Source organism: Eretmochelys imbricata, chromosome 13 (genome assembly GCF_965152235.1).
Source record: "Eretmochelys imbricata isolate rEreImb1 chromosome 13, rEreImb1.hap1, whole genome shotgun sequence".
NCBI classification, from domain to species: Eukaryota; Metazoa; Chordata; order Testudines; family Cheloniidae; genus Eretmochelys; species Eretmochelys imbricata.
Genome location: NC_135584.1, coordinates 25,757,253 through 25,773,868, shown reverse-complemented (window position 1 = coordinate 25,773,868; position 16,616 = coordinate 25,757,253). Strand labels below are relative to the sequence as shown.

The following is a 16,616-nucleotide window of genomic DNA, read 5'->3' as shown; positions in this document are numbered from 1 at the left end:
GCCTAGTGCTAATCCCGCAGAGCTACCATACCAGAAGTCCTAAGTTTGAGTTCAGAGACCAGAAAATTTGTGGTTTCTTTTTTAGGCATCCAGATGCTATGGTAATACTTGAAATAACAAAACTGGACAAACCATAATCAGACCAAATGGGATAAAGCCTGAGAACCTGAGTGCCACTTGATATACAGAAATGCAAACAAGCTGTTTGTTTCTGCTAGAACTTGGTCAGAAGTAAAACACATTCTCTCTGAAATGGAACTGTGGGAGTTTAACAGTAACCCACAACTGGTTTGAAAGATTCTAAATAGATGACAGAAGTTTCTCCAAACAGCTAGCTGTTCCAAGTGAACTGGAGTTGGGTCCCTGAAGAATCTGAGCTCTACACATGGACCTGGTTTTCAGAGTGCTCAGCACACACATCTGGTGTCAGATTTTTAAAAGATCTCCATACTCAGCATGCACCCAACATGCTGAGCTTTCTAGAAAGTCTGGCCCCTGGATTCTCTGCCAGTGCAAATGTCATTACAGCTATCAGCACAACCAAAAGCAGTCATTCAGCACTACCCCCTATTTTCATGGCCCATAAAACTTTTCCAAGAAATGTCCACTGGGGCTGCAGTTTGACTCATACCTCACCCTGAAGGCTAAATTATTTTCCCCAGAAAGTTTCAATAAAAGCTACTGAGCCCTGACTGAAGTGTTCCTTAAACATCAGAACTGCTTTCACCCTCGGATAAATCTAAAAATACATTTTAAAAATTTTAAGTTGGTCCTGTTGAGACCTAAGCCAGGACAAGCAACTTCGCCACATTTGAAGGAGTCTGAGTCACACACAGCATTTTACAAGCAACTGGAATCAGTACTGTGGGGATGGTTCCATCAGCCATGCAGGGTAAGCGTATTCTGAGAGGGTTTGGGGGCTTTTTATAAACACTTCATTTTTGGCTAACCCTTTGCAGTTCATCTTAAAAAATATTTCAGAATAATAAAATACATGGCTCAAGCAGGCATTCGGAATGCAGAATCTCTCTGCAGCCTACCAGGATTCAAGCCTCGAGCAAATTACAGACAGACATTTGTTTCAATCCTCTCTGATAAATACTCGAGCCAAATTATGCCTCCCAATAGGTGTGTTTGGCTACCACTGATATCAGTGAGAATCACGAGCAGGCATCCCAGGGCAGAACATGGCTTTAATGTTGCACACATACAACAAGAAAATGTGTGAGGTGCCCAAGCTACCCCTCTTCGGTTGCTAAACTGACAGTAAGTGCATGTTAAGAAAGTCAGCCTCCTGTTACCGCATAGCTTGTGAGACCCACTTAGTTTTTATTTTAAAAAGCATCATCCATTTTTAGCACCAGGAAACAGCCCGGTTGTATTATACACAGAGCAGCTTCAGCTTAGCAGTACAGAGCTGTGGTTAGACTACTGCCATTTTACAAAGTTACTTCTACTCACCAAGTTTTGCTCACAGAGGCCCCGGAACTGCTGGAACTTTTGTGACATTAGTAACTGTGCGCTGCCCACTGCGCTGAGGACTTTCCCTAAGACTAAAGAAAGAAAAAGGAATTTGAGACGTTAGATACGAAATAAAAACATCTGAATGTAGCAAACAAGAATTTTTCAAAAAGTTAAGATGCTTCCTAGCATTTATACACATCGGCTTATACTCGTTCTACGAGCAAAATTGTGTTTTACACTCATGTTTTAAACAAGCCATGTCACGAACGATCTATTGTTACAAATGGATGCATTGCCCCTAGGTCTCTGTATACTTTGTTCTCCCTTGTTCTACTGCCAAGAGACCCATCAAGGATGGCAGACAGCCACACTGCCACAAGATTCTGTTTTTGCAGTAGAGTTTTACTGAAGTTCCTAGGCAGAGGAATCATTTTTGGGTATGCTTTACACTGCAAAGAGAGACCTGTGGCAGCAAGTCTCAGAGTCCGGTCAACTGACTTGGGCTCGAGCTACGGGGCTAAAAACAGCAGTGTAGATGTTTGGGGTTTGGGCCGGAGCTACCTGAGCCTAAACATCTACACTGCTATTTTCAGTCCCATAGTGTGAGACCGCAAGTCCAAGTCAGCTGACCCGGATTCTGAGACTCACCTGCTGCAGGTTTTTTGTTTTGAACCATAGACTTGTCCCTAGAAGCCAGTTTGATATCCTCTAGAACCCCTCTTCCCCAATATGTATTTAGAGAAAGTGAATTCCAGAGACCCCTAATTCTACAGAGAAGGGAAGCCGCATTCCAGCTGTGATAGATTGCTTCACTTATTGTCCAATTTGTACACAGTACTATTGGTATCTATAGCGCGATGCTTCCTAAGACAGAGGGCACTAAAATCATTAGATGAGAGCCTACAGCAAGGTTGAATGACAAGCCTTTTAAGGCACAATCTATAGGCGAGCCACCATTGAATGTGCAATGCCCCTGACCTGCAGGCACATGCACTCAGACAGACCTTAACCCACTCTTCCAAAACACAAGAGGATCATGAGGAGGGCAAATCAACCATCTCTTTTCACAGAGAGGTTTAAACATTGAGCAGTTCATAAATATTTAGCAGAACCAAGTGTTGAAGTCCCAGGATTTAAAGACTCTTCCTCAGAGTGCTCGGCGGTGCTCTTAGGTGTGGAAACATTGTCCTCTCTTGCCACCAATAGAAGCGTTTGGGCTTTTTACTACTGGAGGTTCAGCTGAGGACGAAGCAAGAACTCTCAAATGCACTGCAGGATCATATGGCAGTGAGGAACTCAATGACAGATCCTTTACCTATTCATTTTCTGGGCTTTAACTGTTTTTAGTATTTGGGTCTGGTTTGCTGGGCATAAGCTGGACTCTCCAAACACACTTTCAGACTTAGTTCAGCATTAAACAATTTGCTGGGAAATATTTACTAAGGGCTAGATGGACCCCATCCCCTATTACTCCCTTGCTCAAATGAGTAAGGGCTGCTCAGAGCACAGCTCCTGCCATGGGGGGGGAGAGCAAAGCTGGTCCCTTGATAGTGCCCCTGCAAGCAACCAGGTGAGGAAGGTCTAAGAGTAGGAACAGCCCTGCCCTGCTTGTCCAACTTGCCAGCCAGAACAGCTGCCTTGATGTATGGAGGCTGGGGGAGGGGAAATGAAGAGTAAATGGGATGATGTAAGCCATCCCATACCTCCCAAACAACGGAGCAGTGATTTGTGTCTGAGTCACTCCTAGGGCAGTGCAGCTTGTGGCGTTACAACCCAGCCCTAGGTAAAGATCATGCCCACTGTAGCAATACCACCCACATTTACTTTCCTAAGTAACCTCACTCTGTGCCTGCTCCCTGTGATTCTAGAATCAGACTAACACTTATCCCATCTCGTCCCTTCCTGGCCAGCACCACCCCTTTCCTTTGTCAGGGTGTTCCACATGCTAGCAAGTCTCAAGGTATGTCCGCTCTCGCAGAGTTTTTAGCCCCGCAGCCTGAGACAGCTGACTCAGCCCAGACGTGGGTTTTTTATCCCAGTGAAAACCTACCCTCACTGTCAGGAACATTCTCCAGTTTCTCAGCTTCAATTCTTGTTTTCTTAAATTTTATCCCACCACAAGTTTATCAGGCCACTACAAATAAGTTTTCCCCATTCCAGTTACACCCCATGTTCCTCCCGAGTGCCATGCAGTTCTCAACACCCACCTTCTTCAGAGAGATTGTTCTCTTTGGTCTCCTGGTCCATCTGACGGCACCATCCTTCTAACCTTTCTGTTTCTGCCTGCAGCAGTTTCAGAAACCAGTACCCATCCCGCCTGCAGGCTCCTGGTTGTGTTGGTTCTGATGGTGAGTTGGAGGATGTCTCAAGCCAAGGGTCTGGAGGAGGGAGAGAGGAAGGCTCTAGGGCTGGGTCACTACTATCTCCATAGGAGAGATTTCTCTTGAACTGGGAGGGCTTGGCTGGTTGCCTGGTACTGGCATCAACGCTGACGGAGTTGTGGCGCGGGGGACAATCAGCAAGGCTTCTCTCCGACGATTTACAGCTTGAGTGATTCGGTTCCTGTGCATCGGAATCGGCGTCCTGTTTGGAGGACATACTGCGAGAATGGCTGTTTCTGCAGAAAGAGCAGGAGCAAGAGAATGAAGGGGAGCCCTCCAACTGGCTGGATTCACACACTGGTACACAATGCAACGGGTTTGTTTACGGTGCCTGCAGCTGAGCCCTGTTCCCCCTCAGCCCCACCGCCTTAAACACAAATACCCACACCGCACATGCAGACAGCCAAAATTATAAGGCTGCCTGCTTACTGCACTAGGCCATTCAGACGAAATGACTGACGTGCATCTCTAATTACATCTTGGGTTCGGTTTTTATTTCAAGCGCCCATTGATTTAGCTGTTTACATTACAGAGCAAGTACTTTTTTTGATAAAAGTACGTGCTGCTGCTCAGCACAGTTAGTATTGAGACATGGGTCTCAGGTAATTGGCAAAGTGCAGTTTAAAGGGATAAAATAAAAGAGCCTGCGTCTTTCACTTACCGCCACTCGTCCTCTACCTGTACTCCGATGGACTGGAATTTGGTGGTTGGCGTAGGGGGCTCCTCCTTTGCTACCGGCTGAAGGCAGTCAACCTTATTAAACAAAAACAAAAAAACAAACAAACAAACAAAAAACAAACAAAAACTTGCTGCTAGAATTCATGTTAGTAGAACAAGAGAGTTGCAACCACACACACAGAGCATACAGATGCTGTAAACCAATTCAAAGGCTGTTTTAGGATGGATGGCACAATACTGCTAGCCTAAGGAGAAGTCACCAGTGCCCCAATCTGCTGAGGACATTGGAGTTTATCCCTAGCCCTGCAGTAATCAGACAGCCATTCTGGATCTGGCTTTAACAACTGCCACAATAGAAACACGTAGGCGAAGGGTTTTGGTGCCTCAGAGCAGCTGCATGTACAAGGCAGGCAGGCAGATGGCCGTTCTGAGGCTCAAGAGAGGGCAGCAGCCTGACTGTCAAAGTGGCATCCCTAGAACAGGGGCTCTCAAACTTTCTGAAGCCTAGTATCCTCTCATCAACTTTCCCTCTGCCCACCCAAGAACAACATGGAAGCCCTAAGGAGTTAGTTGCAGCGGCAGGTGAAACCCAGGTACTGGAGGTAGGGTAGGTCACAGCATGAGAACCTCAACCTGAGAATAGGGTCGGGGGGAGCAGGTCAAAACGGTCAGACTCTTTAAAAAGGGAATTCTTCCTCTACCCCTCTCCCGCACCATTGTTTGCTCCAACTCCCACTATTTCTGTGGGGAAGAATCAATATCAAAGTGACATTGGATGAAGTGAGCTGTTAGTCTCTAAGGTGCCACAAGTACTCCTTTTCTTTCTGCCAGCTAGATTTCAGCAGCAGAACAATTCACAACCCAATGTAAAGCCTCATGTTGAAGGTACAGTTTGCACTGCCGAACTTCCATGGCATTCAGAATGATTAACTGTGGACAAGATGGTGAGCAAGGACTAACTTGTTTGCTTTGGGTATGGCTTCAACACAGAAGAATTTAACCTGGTTATATCGAGATGCATATTACCTTGGATAAAGGGTTGTTTCTACAGGATGAAGAAAACTGGGAAGCCTGATGCTATAGAAGATGGGTTTTAAACTGCACTTTCAAACCCATAGTCACACCTGCCGAACCCACATGTTTTGCATTTAAACTAGCAAGTGGGAAGGTTACTACTTCAGCATGTCATAACGTGATGTTCAGCAGGCGCTTGTGGATACAACAGATGAACATAAAGCTTAGCCACCTGCATTTGAAAGGTTGTCCACAAGCAAAAGGCAAATAGATTAGTAGTTTTTTTTGTTTTTTTTTTAATTTATTAAACTTCTCCAAAAGAAGCCCTTGCAGGACAAAGCTTGGATACACACTCTTCTCCCTGAGCAGTTTTTACTGGGCTATAAAGCTAGCAACTGGTTTTCATTAGTTTGTATTTTCTGTTTGCTTTCAGCAACAGAAGTTCTCAGAGAACCAACAGGGGTGAAGGAGGGGCACTCCCACAGGTAGACTGCATCAGATCCATGGTGCCATAATCATTACAGCCTCAAACATGCTTACAGTTCTGGAATAGAAGAGTTGGAATTTTAAATGAAGCTTGACAGTATTGACAGTATGCAGACTGACCTGAAAATACAGTCCATGGTGCACAAACTCTAGCATTTGTGCATATGTACTTTTGGCAAGAAGCCCCTTTAAAGAGAATTACCCATTTAACAGAGCTCCATTATTTTATGACATTTTTATTTTGTACTAAACACATTCCTGTTATAGCAACATTTTGTTGTATTTCACCTCTGAGTGCACTGGATGATTGTTCTACAAAATGGTTAATTTCTTTAGCTATTTGGGGGGGTTCAGCTGCATGTTTAGTTACAATACACATGCTAAACAGATAAGTTAAGAACATTTAAGAACATTCTCTGTTACACAACGGAGTACAAACTATTCCATACTTGTATTCCTATAGACGACAGCTTCCTTTTGGGGATATTCTCCACCTTAGGCTCTTCACTTGTCAGAGTTCCTTTGTCACTTTTCAAGGTTGCATTTTTCTGGGGTAACTCTGGAGCATCTCTGGCTGGAGTCACAAGGCTGCCTCTTGTCACACTGGGTGTTCTGGTACTGTCTAAGCTGTCTGAAGAATTACTCAGTCCCGACTGGCTGTTGACGTCGCTCTTGTGGTCCTGGCTATCCAGGTAGGTGTCCTGGGCTGATTCAGTGCTGCTCTGCACGGTGACAGAGATGAACGGCTTTGAGGTGGTCCGAGGTGGGACGGGGGGAGGTGTCTTTTTATATGCCACTAGGCATGATGAACCTGCAACAGCGGAGGTGGGAAGGAGCAAGAGAATGGAATTGAAGAGAATGGGACAGAGATACAGTGAAAGAAAAAGAAAAAGCAGGTCAATTATAATATTCAGGAGAAATCTCCAAGTAGAAATTTGAAGAAATGCAGAAACACCAATCTAATGCCAACAGCTTGCACTGAGTGACCCACACCAAAGCATTTAAAGGGGGGGGAGGGAGAGGGAAGCCAGCACTATCCTGCAATAAAGTTCAAGAGAAACAACATGATGTGAGAGAGGCGGGAAGGTGGAAATGTAGTAAAGAAGATCCTGCCAAACTGCTAGAGTGTTTGACAGGGAAAGGCCACCACAAAGCAGAAGTTCTGTGGAACCCTGATTTTTTTTTTTTTAAATCGTGTTTAATGTCTTGGTAAAGCCAAATCGCTCAGTTCTTTGTTCCCATCAGTTGACAAGTTTCTGTATCCGGACCAGGCTGGCGTTTGTTCCTATAAAAGGGAAAGAGGCCATAAGGGTTTCTTCCAGCAGGCAGTAGCTATAACGGTCACAAAGCACTTTACAAACCCTGAAGGGTTGGTTTTTAATCTTTAAAGGTATTTAGGTGCCTAAAGATGCAGAGATGCCAGGATTTTCAGAAGGGCCTATCTACGCATTTAGGTCCCTAAATACCTTTACAAGTCTGGCTCTGAGTGCACAGTACATTATTTGCCATGACTGATTTGAGAGTTGGAAACAGGTATCCAGCATCTTCCCCAGCATGCAGCTCAGTTCAGGGAACTGAAAGTCATCTTGGATTCACGAGGATAAAACACCACCATCCCACAACACACGCCAGTACAGTGGTTCGGAATAAAGAAGAGTCCTAGAAATAAATTAGTCAGTGGCCATCCACATGTCAGCATTCAGCAAATCCGACATAGTAAAAGACTTAAAAACACAAGACACCCAGGAGATACTGTATGTACCAGTCAGGCTTTGGTATGTCCAAACAAGAGATGTAGGTGTACACTACAACCGCTAGAAGAGAGCCGGAGTCCTTGCAGAACCTCACACAGGAGGCAAGACTACTTTACTGCTCTAACCATTTAGGAGCTTAGACTAGGATTCTGAAGCTGTTAGTAGCCTAGTGTAGACATAACTGTGTGCCTTAGGACGCCCCAAGGTTATAACTTGATCATTTTAACGTGTTAAAGGCACACAGTTATGTCCAAATTCAAATCAGGACAAGGCTTTCATGTTAACAGTCTTCCTAATAGCATCTCTCGCGCACACCCCGGCTGTGACAGTAAAAATCTACTAGCGGTAGTAGGTGTGGGAATTTAACGATCGCTAAGAAACATTTTCCCAAGTCTGAGTACAAGAGGTCCAGCTTTCCACTTCTGCAAACCAAAAGTAACCATGTGCCCATCCTTCAGCCAGTTAGTTTATTCCCACTAAGTCACCCAAACTAAGTGCCGAATGGCACTGAAAGATAGCAACAGGACAATACCAGAGAATTAACCAGTGGGACAGAAATAGCCTAAATCAGCACTCACGCCTTTGCATGGTGGCACCCAGTAAAGATGGGCCAGTGGGCAGCCTTCATTGTGGAGACTGGAGTAGCATGCAGTCAGTATAGGAGAACCTGCATGTTTTGTTTCAAGTGTTTTTAGATACCCTGCTGGAAGGGCAGATTTTATTCTCCAGTCACCTCCTTTAAATTCCTGGCAGTTTCTGTAAACCGGGGTTCTCAAACTTCATCGCACCGTGATTCCCTTGTGACAACAACAATTACTACACGACCTGAGGAGTGGGGACCGAAGCCTTACCCCGCCTGAGCTCTACCACCTCAGGTGGGGCCAAAACCAAAGCCTGAGACCCAGGTGCTGGGTCTTAGGCTTTGGCTTCAGCCCCAGGTTTTGGGGCTCAGGCTTTGACCCTGGGCCCCAGCAAGTCTAATGCCAGTCCTGGAGAACCCATTACAATGGGGTCCTAACCCACTTTGGGGTCCTGACCCACAGTGTGAGAACCGTTGCTGTAGATGATTATGTGACAAACCATTATTTTGCTGTGACCAGGTCTACACTTGAAAAGTTTTGCCAACAATTCTATACTGGCAGAAGTTCCTGCATAGATGCAGCTTACACTGGCAAAGAAGTGCTTTCGCTTAAGTAGCTTACAAGTGAAATAAGCTATACCCACAGAAGTTCTTTTATGCTGCTATAAACTGTGCCTATGCTACGACTTCTTCTGGTATAGAAATATTGTAAGAGAAGTTACACCCCTAACAAATATGGCTATACTGACAAAAGTTTCTAATGCAGACCTGGCCTAAGTTTGGGACAAGCAGAAGCCATCCTGTCGGGCTTTTCCCACCCAGCCTGACAGTAATACTACTATAACCCCTTTCCTAAATACCTGGGTCTCTCCCATGCAGACTCTTCATCCTTCTGGAGCTAGATACAACACTAGTAATACTATTAAAAAAGTTGCTTAAGTTTAACCAGGTACTTTAACTTAGATGAGGTCATCTGCTATCGTAACAGTGGGGTCCTATGACATAGCCTGGATTACAGCAACATTACAATGAGTAGCTCCTGTGTTACTGCTGAGCTGTAAACGTATCCGAAGAGTACTGATCATTTTCTGGCTGCTGTTTCAGCCTACCATGCTTCAGTGTGATTGGGACAGTAAATCAATTACTAGCCTACTGATGTTAATCCTTACTTGTAAGCAAAACAAAAGAGGGTGTTTGACTTCTGCAAACCTGTCACTATTTGTGTACAGAACAGGAACATGCAGGGGAGGGAAACCTGCACTGGGAAAACATTTTATTTGGGAAAAAAGAAAAGGAGTCCTTGTGGCACCTTAGAGACTAACCAATTTATTTGAGCATGAGCTTTCGTGAGCTACAGCTCACTTCATCAGATGCATCTGATAAAGTGAGCTGTAGCTCACGAAAGCTCATGCTCAAATAAATTGGTTAGTCTCTAAGGTGCCACAAGGACTCCTTTTCTTTTTGCGAATACAGACTAACACGGCTGTTACTCTGAAACCTGTCATTTTATTTGGGGTTATCAAAGTAGACAAACATGAGGCCCAGTAGTCCAGCTTCCACAGGCTGCAAGGACACTGTTTTGGGTGCCCTGTAGATTCATTTTGAAGGTTGGTATTTCCTCTCAATCTTGTTCCCAGTGATCACCAAAGGAACTGGTCTTGATGTGTGGGACAGTGAATGCAAGACTTCACAGGGAAAGGAAGTCTATAGAAAGCGAGTAGGAAGATACTCAGAATGCGGACATTAATGGAGAATAAGTAATGCTATAAAGAGATTGTGAATTCAATAGTAAAAGCAGAACAAACAACTGGAAATGAATCAGGGAGTCAAGGGCAACAGAGGATATTCAGGGAAACAATACGATTAAAAGGTAAACATACTCAAGTACTTTGCAGAACCTTAGAACAAGCACTTCCCACCCCTGCAGCAAACGGAGCAAAATCTATGTTGTCAAGCAGAGGCTAAAAGAAAGTAAACTGCAAAGTAAATAGTTAGATCTTAGTCTCTAAGCCAGCATCTTTCCCTCCCTCAATTTATGCTAAATTAAACTACAGCAATTTTAGTCAAGTAAATTTCATAGCTCTGATATTCAGCAACATTTAGAAGACACTGGAGAGCATTTTTTGGAATGGTTAAGTAATTTCACAAATCAAAACAAAGGTGGTGCTTGGTCACTTGCAGAAACATGCCCACTTCATCATGCTTCAAGAAGCGTTTCATGTCAACTGATTAATGGGCCCATCCCAGAAAGGGTGGCTCAATTCTGAACAAGAGAATGCCAGTGGGATCCCCTCCCCACTGCAGACAGTCCCCTCCTCCCTCTTCTCCACCTCCCTGCACACCCTCATCCAGCAAAGTTGTTTCAGCTGCTGCCAGCTCTCCACCCAAAAATGAGCTCACTGCTGTTATATCATCTCAATCTAGCTAGAGCGGAGCATTTACAAAGGAAGAGGACTTACCATCTTTTGGCTGTGTGCGTATAGTGCCTAGCACAACAGCTCTCTGGTGGGAGCCTCTAGGCGCTATGGCAGCACAAATATGAAATGATTTTAAATTGCAGATTGTTTTGCAGCGATAACATAACACTGCGGAACTGTTTACAGGCCAAGTTAATTTCTGTCAGGGAGATGCTGAGTCTGGGGCAAACTGCAAGATAGGACAGTGTAACTAGGACTGGGAATCATGATGCTTAAAGGGTCCTCATCAGCTCTCTGCACTGCTGGCAGAATGTATTAGTTTAAAAAACTAAGAACAGTCCCAGGCAAAGAGCAAGAACAGCGATGAAAATGTTTCTACAGCAAGATTTCTGGTTTGCAGCATTGTAATATTCCCATTCAAAGGTATTTTTTGCTTTTGAGTCCTAGCTAAACAAGTTACTAAAATTCGTAGGCTAGGTCTACACTACAGCCTATGCCGGCATAAATGTCGCTAAGGGGTGTGAATTAACCACCCCCGTGCGACATAAATTACACCAACATAAGTGCTCGTGTGCATAGTGCTATGTTGGCAGGAGAGCTTCTCCCACCAACACAACTTCTGCGACTCATGGAGGTGGGTTTTTTATGCTTATGGGAGAGCTCTTTCTCATCAACAGAGAGGGTCTTCACCAGATGTGGTGCAGCTGAGCTGCAGTGCTGTACATATACACAGGCCTTGGCCACGCTGTAGTTAACAATAGATTGGCGGAAGGGGGTCTTTGGGCTTTTATAGCTTTCCTGACAGAGCTATTTTTAGAATGAAAAACACTCAGAAGTTGACATCTTCTATTTGAATTCATCTGCTGTTTCCAGCCAGTCTTGGCCAATATCTACTGGCTCACCCTCAGCCAATTTTAGTTTTTGCCTTTAAGATTCTGAACACAGTCTATGCCTAACCTTTATAATTTTCTCAATTCCTAAGGGACAGCATGCTGATTGCTTGTTAAAGGCTAAAGTGCATGAGCTCTTTAAAAAAATATCCAACACCACCTAACCAATATTTTCAGAGGTCCTTATTCTTCACAGCACCATTCCATGACTTGCCTGCAACATGCCTTTGTTCAAGGCTAAGCTGCCAGGATCACCACCAGTGTTTTATTTTCTATTTAAATAGATCTAAACTGCTGCTGCTGTAAAGAACACAATAGGCACCGCAGGATGTTAGCTTTGTTGTTCCTGTTTACAGAGCCAGCACAGTCACAGTGGATCACCTGCCCATTTCTCAGTGACTTCAAGGGACAATGGCCATTACTCTGAGTTTTAATTTTTTATTATTTGATTCTTTTAAGAGCACCAAACCCATAATTTGTAAGGTAATACAAAGACTTTCCATGAGTGATTTGTCACTTGGTTTCTTTTCTGCTGTATGCATCCCCCCCATTCAACTCACAAACATCTGAAGGAAACAAAAAAACAAACAAACATACATACATCTAATTTCCTGGTGCACAGACGCCCATCCACTTCCCCTGCCACACAGAACCTGCATGGGGGAAGTAGGTGGGGCTGCACAGAAGGGCCAAGGTCAGGAGGGGGCCAGTACTCATGGGGTACAGCATGGTTCGCTTCTCCTGCATGGGGTGGGGTGGGGAGGAAGTGAGACAGGTAGGGTCTCAGCTGTGGAGACACCCTACCATGGCAGGGAGTGGAAGGCTCTCTCATCTCCTACATGGTGACTACCCAGCCCCCCGGGGGTACTGGGCACCCCTCCTCACCACGGTCACCGAAGGACAATGGGAGAGGCATGTGCACGGGACATGGATCTCCAAAGGGGGACAAGCAAAAAAAGGTTGGGAACCTCTGTACTAGCACAGTGCTACAAGGTCTAAGTTGCAATAAACCAGATGTGAGTTTAAAACGGGCTGCGCCCCACCGGCCTCTCCCCCCACCAAAAAGCTATAGCAAAAAAAAAAAAAATATTTCCAATGAAAATTCTGAACATTCCATGGTTAGGGTTTGCAGCAGCAACCCCGCCCGCCCCACCCCGTGGTCAGTGGTACTAGGTTTGAATCCCCTGCCCCTCATGGCTGTGGAGACGGATTTGAATAGGTGAATCATAGCACCTACCTGAATCTACATACAGACTTGAAACAACTGCTTTAATACATGGCTTCTCGGATTAGGGGGTCAAAGTCCCTAGGGCTCCTGAAACCTACAGGTAATAGGGGAGAAGGGTATAACCACTCTATCCTTTGTGTCTTGCTTAAATGAGAGAGTGGTCACTGTGCCCATTCACCTGCAGCAGTGCGTAATGCCATGCTATATTGTATTTTATAAGCACCGTGCATCCTGAAGGATTGAAGATACATTTATAGTGCATCCCTGACATGAAGCCAGCGCTGTTGGTGGATGATGGCAACAAACTGGCACAGATCAAGGCACAACAGCATGTGCGAGGGAATTTTGGACTTGGAATTTGTAAAAAAGTTGAACGCGCTGTTTTGTTACGTGAGAATATACAAGTCTAGTCACTGAAGCATATTTATATAAACAGTTACACAGAGTTTGTCTAGCTTTTATATAGTGGTTTTCATCTCTAGCTCTCAATGTGCTTTACTAAATAGACAAGTATTCTCATTTTACAGAGAAAAAAAAAACTCAGGCAGATTTAAGCAATTTGTCCAAGGTTACCCAGTAAGCCACTGCCAAAACTAAGAACTGACCCGGACTTATGGGTCTCAGTCCAGTGCCAGCCACTGTATCATATATATTCGCAGGAGGTATGAAGAGACATCTAAGTATCTCCCATTAGCAGGTTCGTTTGTTTGTTTTTTTTTAAATAAAAACTGTCTGGGAGCAAGTTTAGTGTATCTATATTTGTGTGTGGAATGTGTGATGTGCTAAACTTCCTTAGAAATATAACAGAAGTCTGCCACCAAGTCTGCATTGCAAAGATTTTCTACAGTATACGCAGTCAGCCACTCACAGTAGCTTCATCATGCATGTAACCTGCCTCCCTACAGTTGTCTCAGCCTTTACTTGCTGTATCTGCTTGTTTCCTGTTAATTACATGCGGATGATTCAGATCTAGCCTTGCTTGCAAGTCAAATTACAGACTGCACTCCAAGTACTGCTGATTAACAATCTACCTCACAGGGAGCTGAAAGAAGGGAGAAATATATACACAGCTGAAGCCTGTGAGAAAGTCTAGCACTCCTGCTATAGTGTGAACACACTGGGGCTAGAAGAAATGGAGTACTTGTGGCACCTTAAAGACTAAAATTTATTTGAGCATAAGCTTTCGTGAGCTACAGCTCACTTCATTGGATGCATTCAGTGGAAAAATACAGCGGGGAGATTTATATACATAGAGAACATGAAACAATGGGTACCCATATGCTGAAATAAATTGGTTAGTCTCTAAGGTGCCACAAGTACTCCATTTCTTTTTGCGAATACAGACTAACACGGCTGCTACTCTGAAAACTGGGGCTAGAGGCACCCTTAATCTTCTGGCTTTCACCATAAATTTCCAGTACACCAGTGGCACTTGGCTAAGTGGTTGTGCAGAATGAGTTTTAAATTCTGCATCTCTTCCCACTTATGTTTGTTCTAACCATTTACTGATCTTCAATACAGTGACTTTGACATTAAATGGGGGGAGGCCAAAGGAACCAGTGATTGAACAACTCTGAAATTCACAGACCTTTCAAATGTGAGATATGATTTATTTATATATTACCCAAGACCCCACCTATCACCTCATTCTTGCGACATATGGATGTCAAAAAGGTACCTGGGATTCCCCCACCTTACTACACTCTGGGCAGAACTTACTCTCATATACAAAGTTTCAGAGTAGCAGCCGTGTTAGTCTGTATCTGTAAGAAGAAAAGGAGGACTTGTGGCACCTTAGAGACCAACAAATTTATTTGAGCATAAGCTTTCGTGAGCTACAGCTCACTTCACTGGATGTATTCTTATGTACAAGTGATCAACGGCCAGAAGGAGATGGCCCTTCCAATTCTCTTTGACTAGCACTGTAAAATTGTTTCCTCCCCCTCACTCCTACAGCCTCTACTGAGGAAGATGATACATTCTTGCTTCTAAAACAGATGCAAATGAGATGTGGAGCTGGTGTGATTTTTGTCTTTATATGGGCAAAACTGAGACTGTTTGTATATGTTCTTACAAGCCTAGCTAAGATCAAAGATGAAATATTAATCAGCATGTCACTCTAGGCACCACAACTCCCAATTAGAGGTGACAGCAACTCCAGAGAGCGACACAGTAACAGTAAAAGAAAGTGTAGCTAAAGAGTCAACAAGCAGAGCGGGAGAAAAGGAAAAAAACAAACCCAAACACAAAAAACAAGTCCACCCAAACCAAAGAGATTATTAGAGAAGCAGCCTTCCTCCTCCTCCCATCCCTATCTCTTCACATATATAAACTGAAGGTCAGGCTCAAAACAATTCCAAGCAGCAGATGTTACTAAAAGCAACTATGCAAGACACCCAAAGTCCATTTCTTCAAATCCCATTTATTCATTTCCTTGAATTAAATAACTATGGAGAGTGGCTATTTCCACCTTAATAAGATCAGCAACATTATCCCACCTCCTAAGAGGAGTGCATTAAAAAGGGAGGGGCCCAGCTGTCATTTATTTGTAATCTCTCCTCTCACAGACACACAGCACAGTGGGTTTAATTTCCTCTGGGTACACCCACAATAATTACATCAGCCTACAATGTCTTGACCTACATTCTCTGTTGCCAGGGCCTGTATTAGGTTTCTTCTCTGTTACCAACTACCTTGCTTTTCTTTGTAAAGAAGGACATCACTTTCCTCAGCCTTCAATGGAAGAAAAAGAAGAGTGGTTGCCATATATAGGGCCCCATAAACTACACCATGAAGGGAATGTCAGGGGGACAGGCCAAGAAGCTAGCCTAACCTGAATATTATAGAGCTCTGTCATTCCCTCTCCAATATGTTAAGTAGTTAGCACATTTCCTATATGAATATAACAAACCTTTCTAAAACAAGAGCTGCAATACACATAAAAATCTCAGCTTCCCAGCTGGGTAACAGCTCACCAGTGCATGGTGTTAAAACTTATGACACAATAGGTGCGTGTTACATATAGGTTTCCATTCTGCCTGCACCAGTTTTGTAAGTGTCAATACCCTGTCCTAGGTCAAACAGGAAAGCAGATCAGAGGGATAGTGTTTAGGGATCCACCAGCCTGTGACCAATCTGAGTGACTTTATGCAAACACAGCTGTCTCTACCCGTATCACTTACACCACTGCTTCATACTGTATAAACCCAAGAATGTGCTCTCTCTGGAGGGGGACTGGCCCTGTATTATTTGTTTGTACAGCACCTAATACAAGGGGCCTAATCCCCCATCTGGGATCCTTGGGCACTGTTGCAATAGAAATAATAGTGTACACACGCACATAAAATAAACCAAAGCTACTCCAAGTTTACATTTGCCAACCCTGATAGTGTCCTTTTCAAAGGAGAGGACATAGCCCCAGTAAGAGGTTTTCAACAAAAAGTGAAATGTTTTCTTAGAAGTCCAGGAACAAACATAAGGCTGCTCTGAAGGTTGTAAACCCCTCTATTTTCATACTATACCATACAGCTTTCATTCAGGAGGACCCCAATGTAATTCCCAAAAAACAGAAGTCATCTAATCCATGACTGTATGCAGCCACCTATATGAAATACAGTAGTAGCACACAGCAACTATACACAGAGGTTAAAAAAACACTGTACATAAGCAAAACTAAAGATGTGAGGATGGAGAAAGAGCAAAGTCTCTCCCTCCTCCCCCCAGA

The 16,616-nt window shown here is 44.0% G+C and overlaps 1 protein-coding gene across 2 annotated transcripts in view; it reads right to left on the bottom strand.

Moving 5' to 3' along the window:
• DLGAP4 (DLG associated protein 4) overlaps positions 1 to 16,616 on the bottom strand; it is a 108,442-nt gene that overhangs the window by 3,245 nt on the left and 88,581 nt on the right. For both annotated transcript variants that reach the window (XM_077831686.1, XM_077831687.1), the window contains 4 exons: positions 6,473 to 6,834; positions 4,507 to 4,598; positions 3,672 to 4,081; positions 1,462 to 1,553 (listed from right to left, as the gene is read on the bottom strand). In XM_077831686.1, coding sequence (XP_077687812.1) covers positions 1,462 to 1,553; positions 3,672 to 4,081; positions 4,507 to 4,598; positions 6,473 to 6,834 — 956 coding nt within the window. The remainder of the gene's footprint in view (positions 1 to 1,461; positions 1,554 to 3,671; positions 4,082 to 4,506; positions 4,599 to 6,472; positions 6,835 to 16,616) is intronic.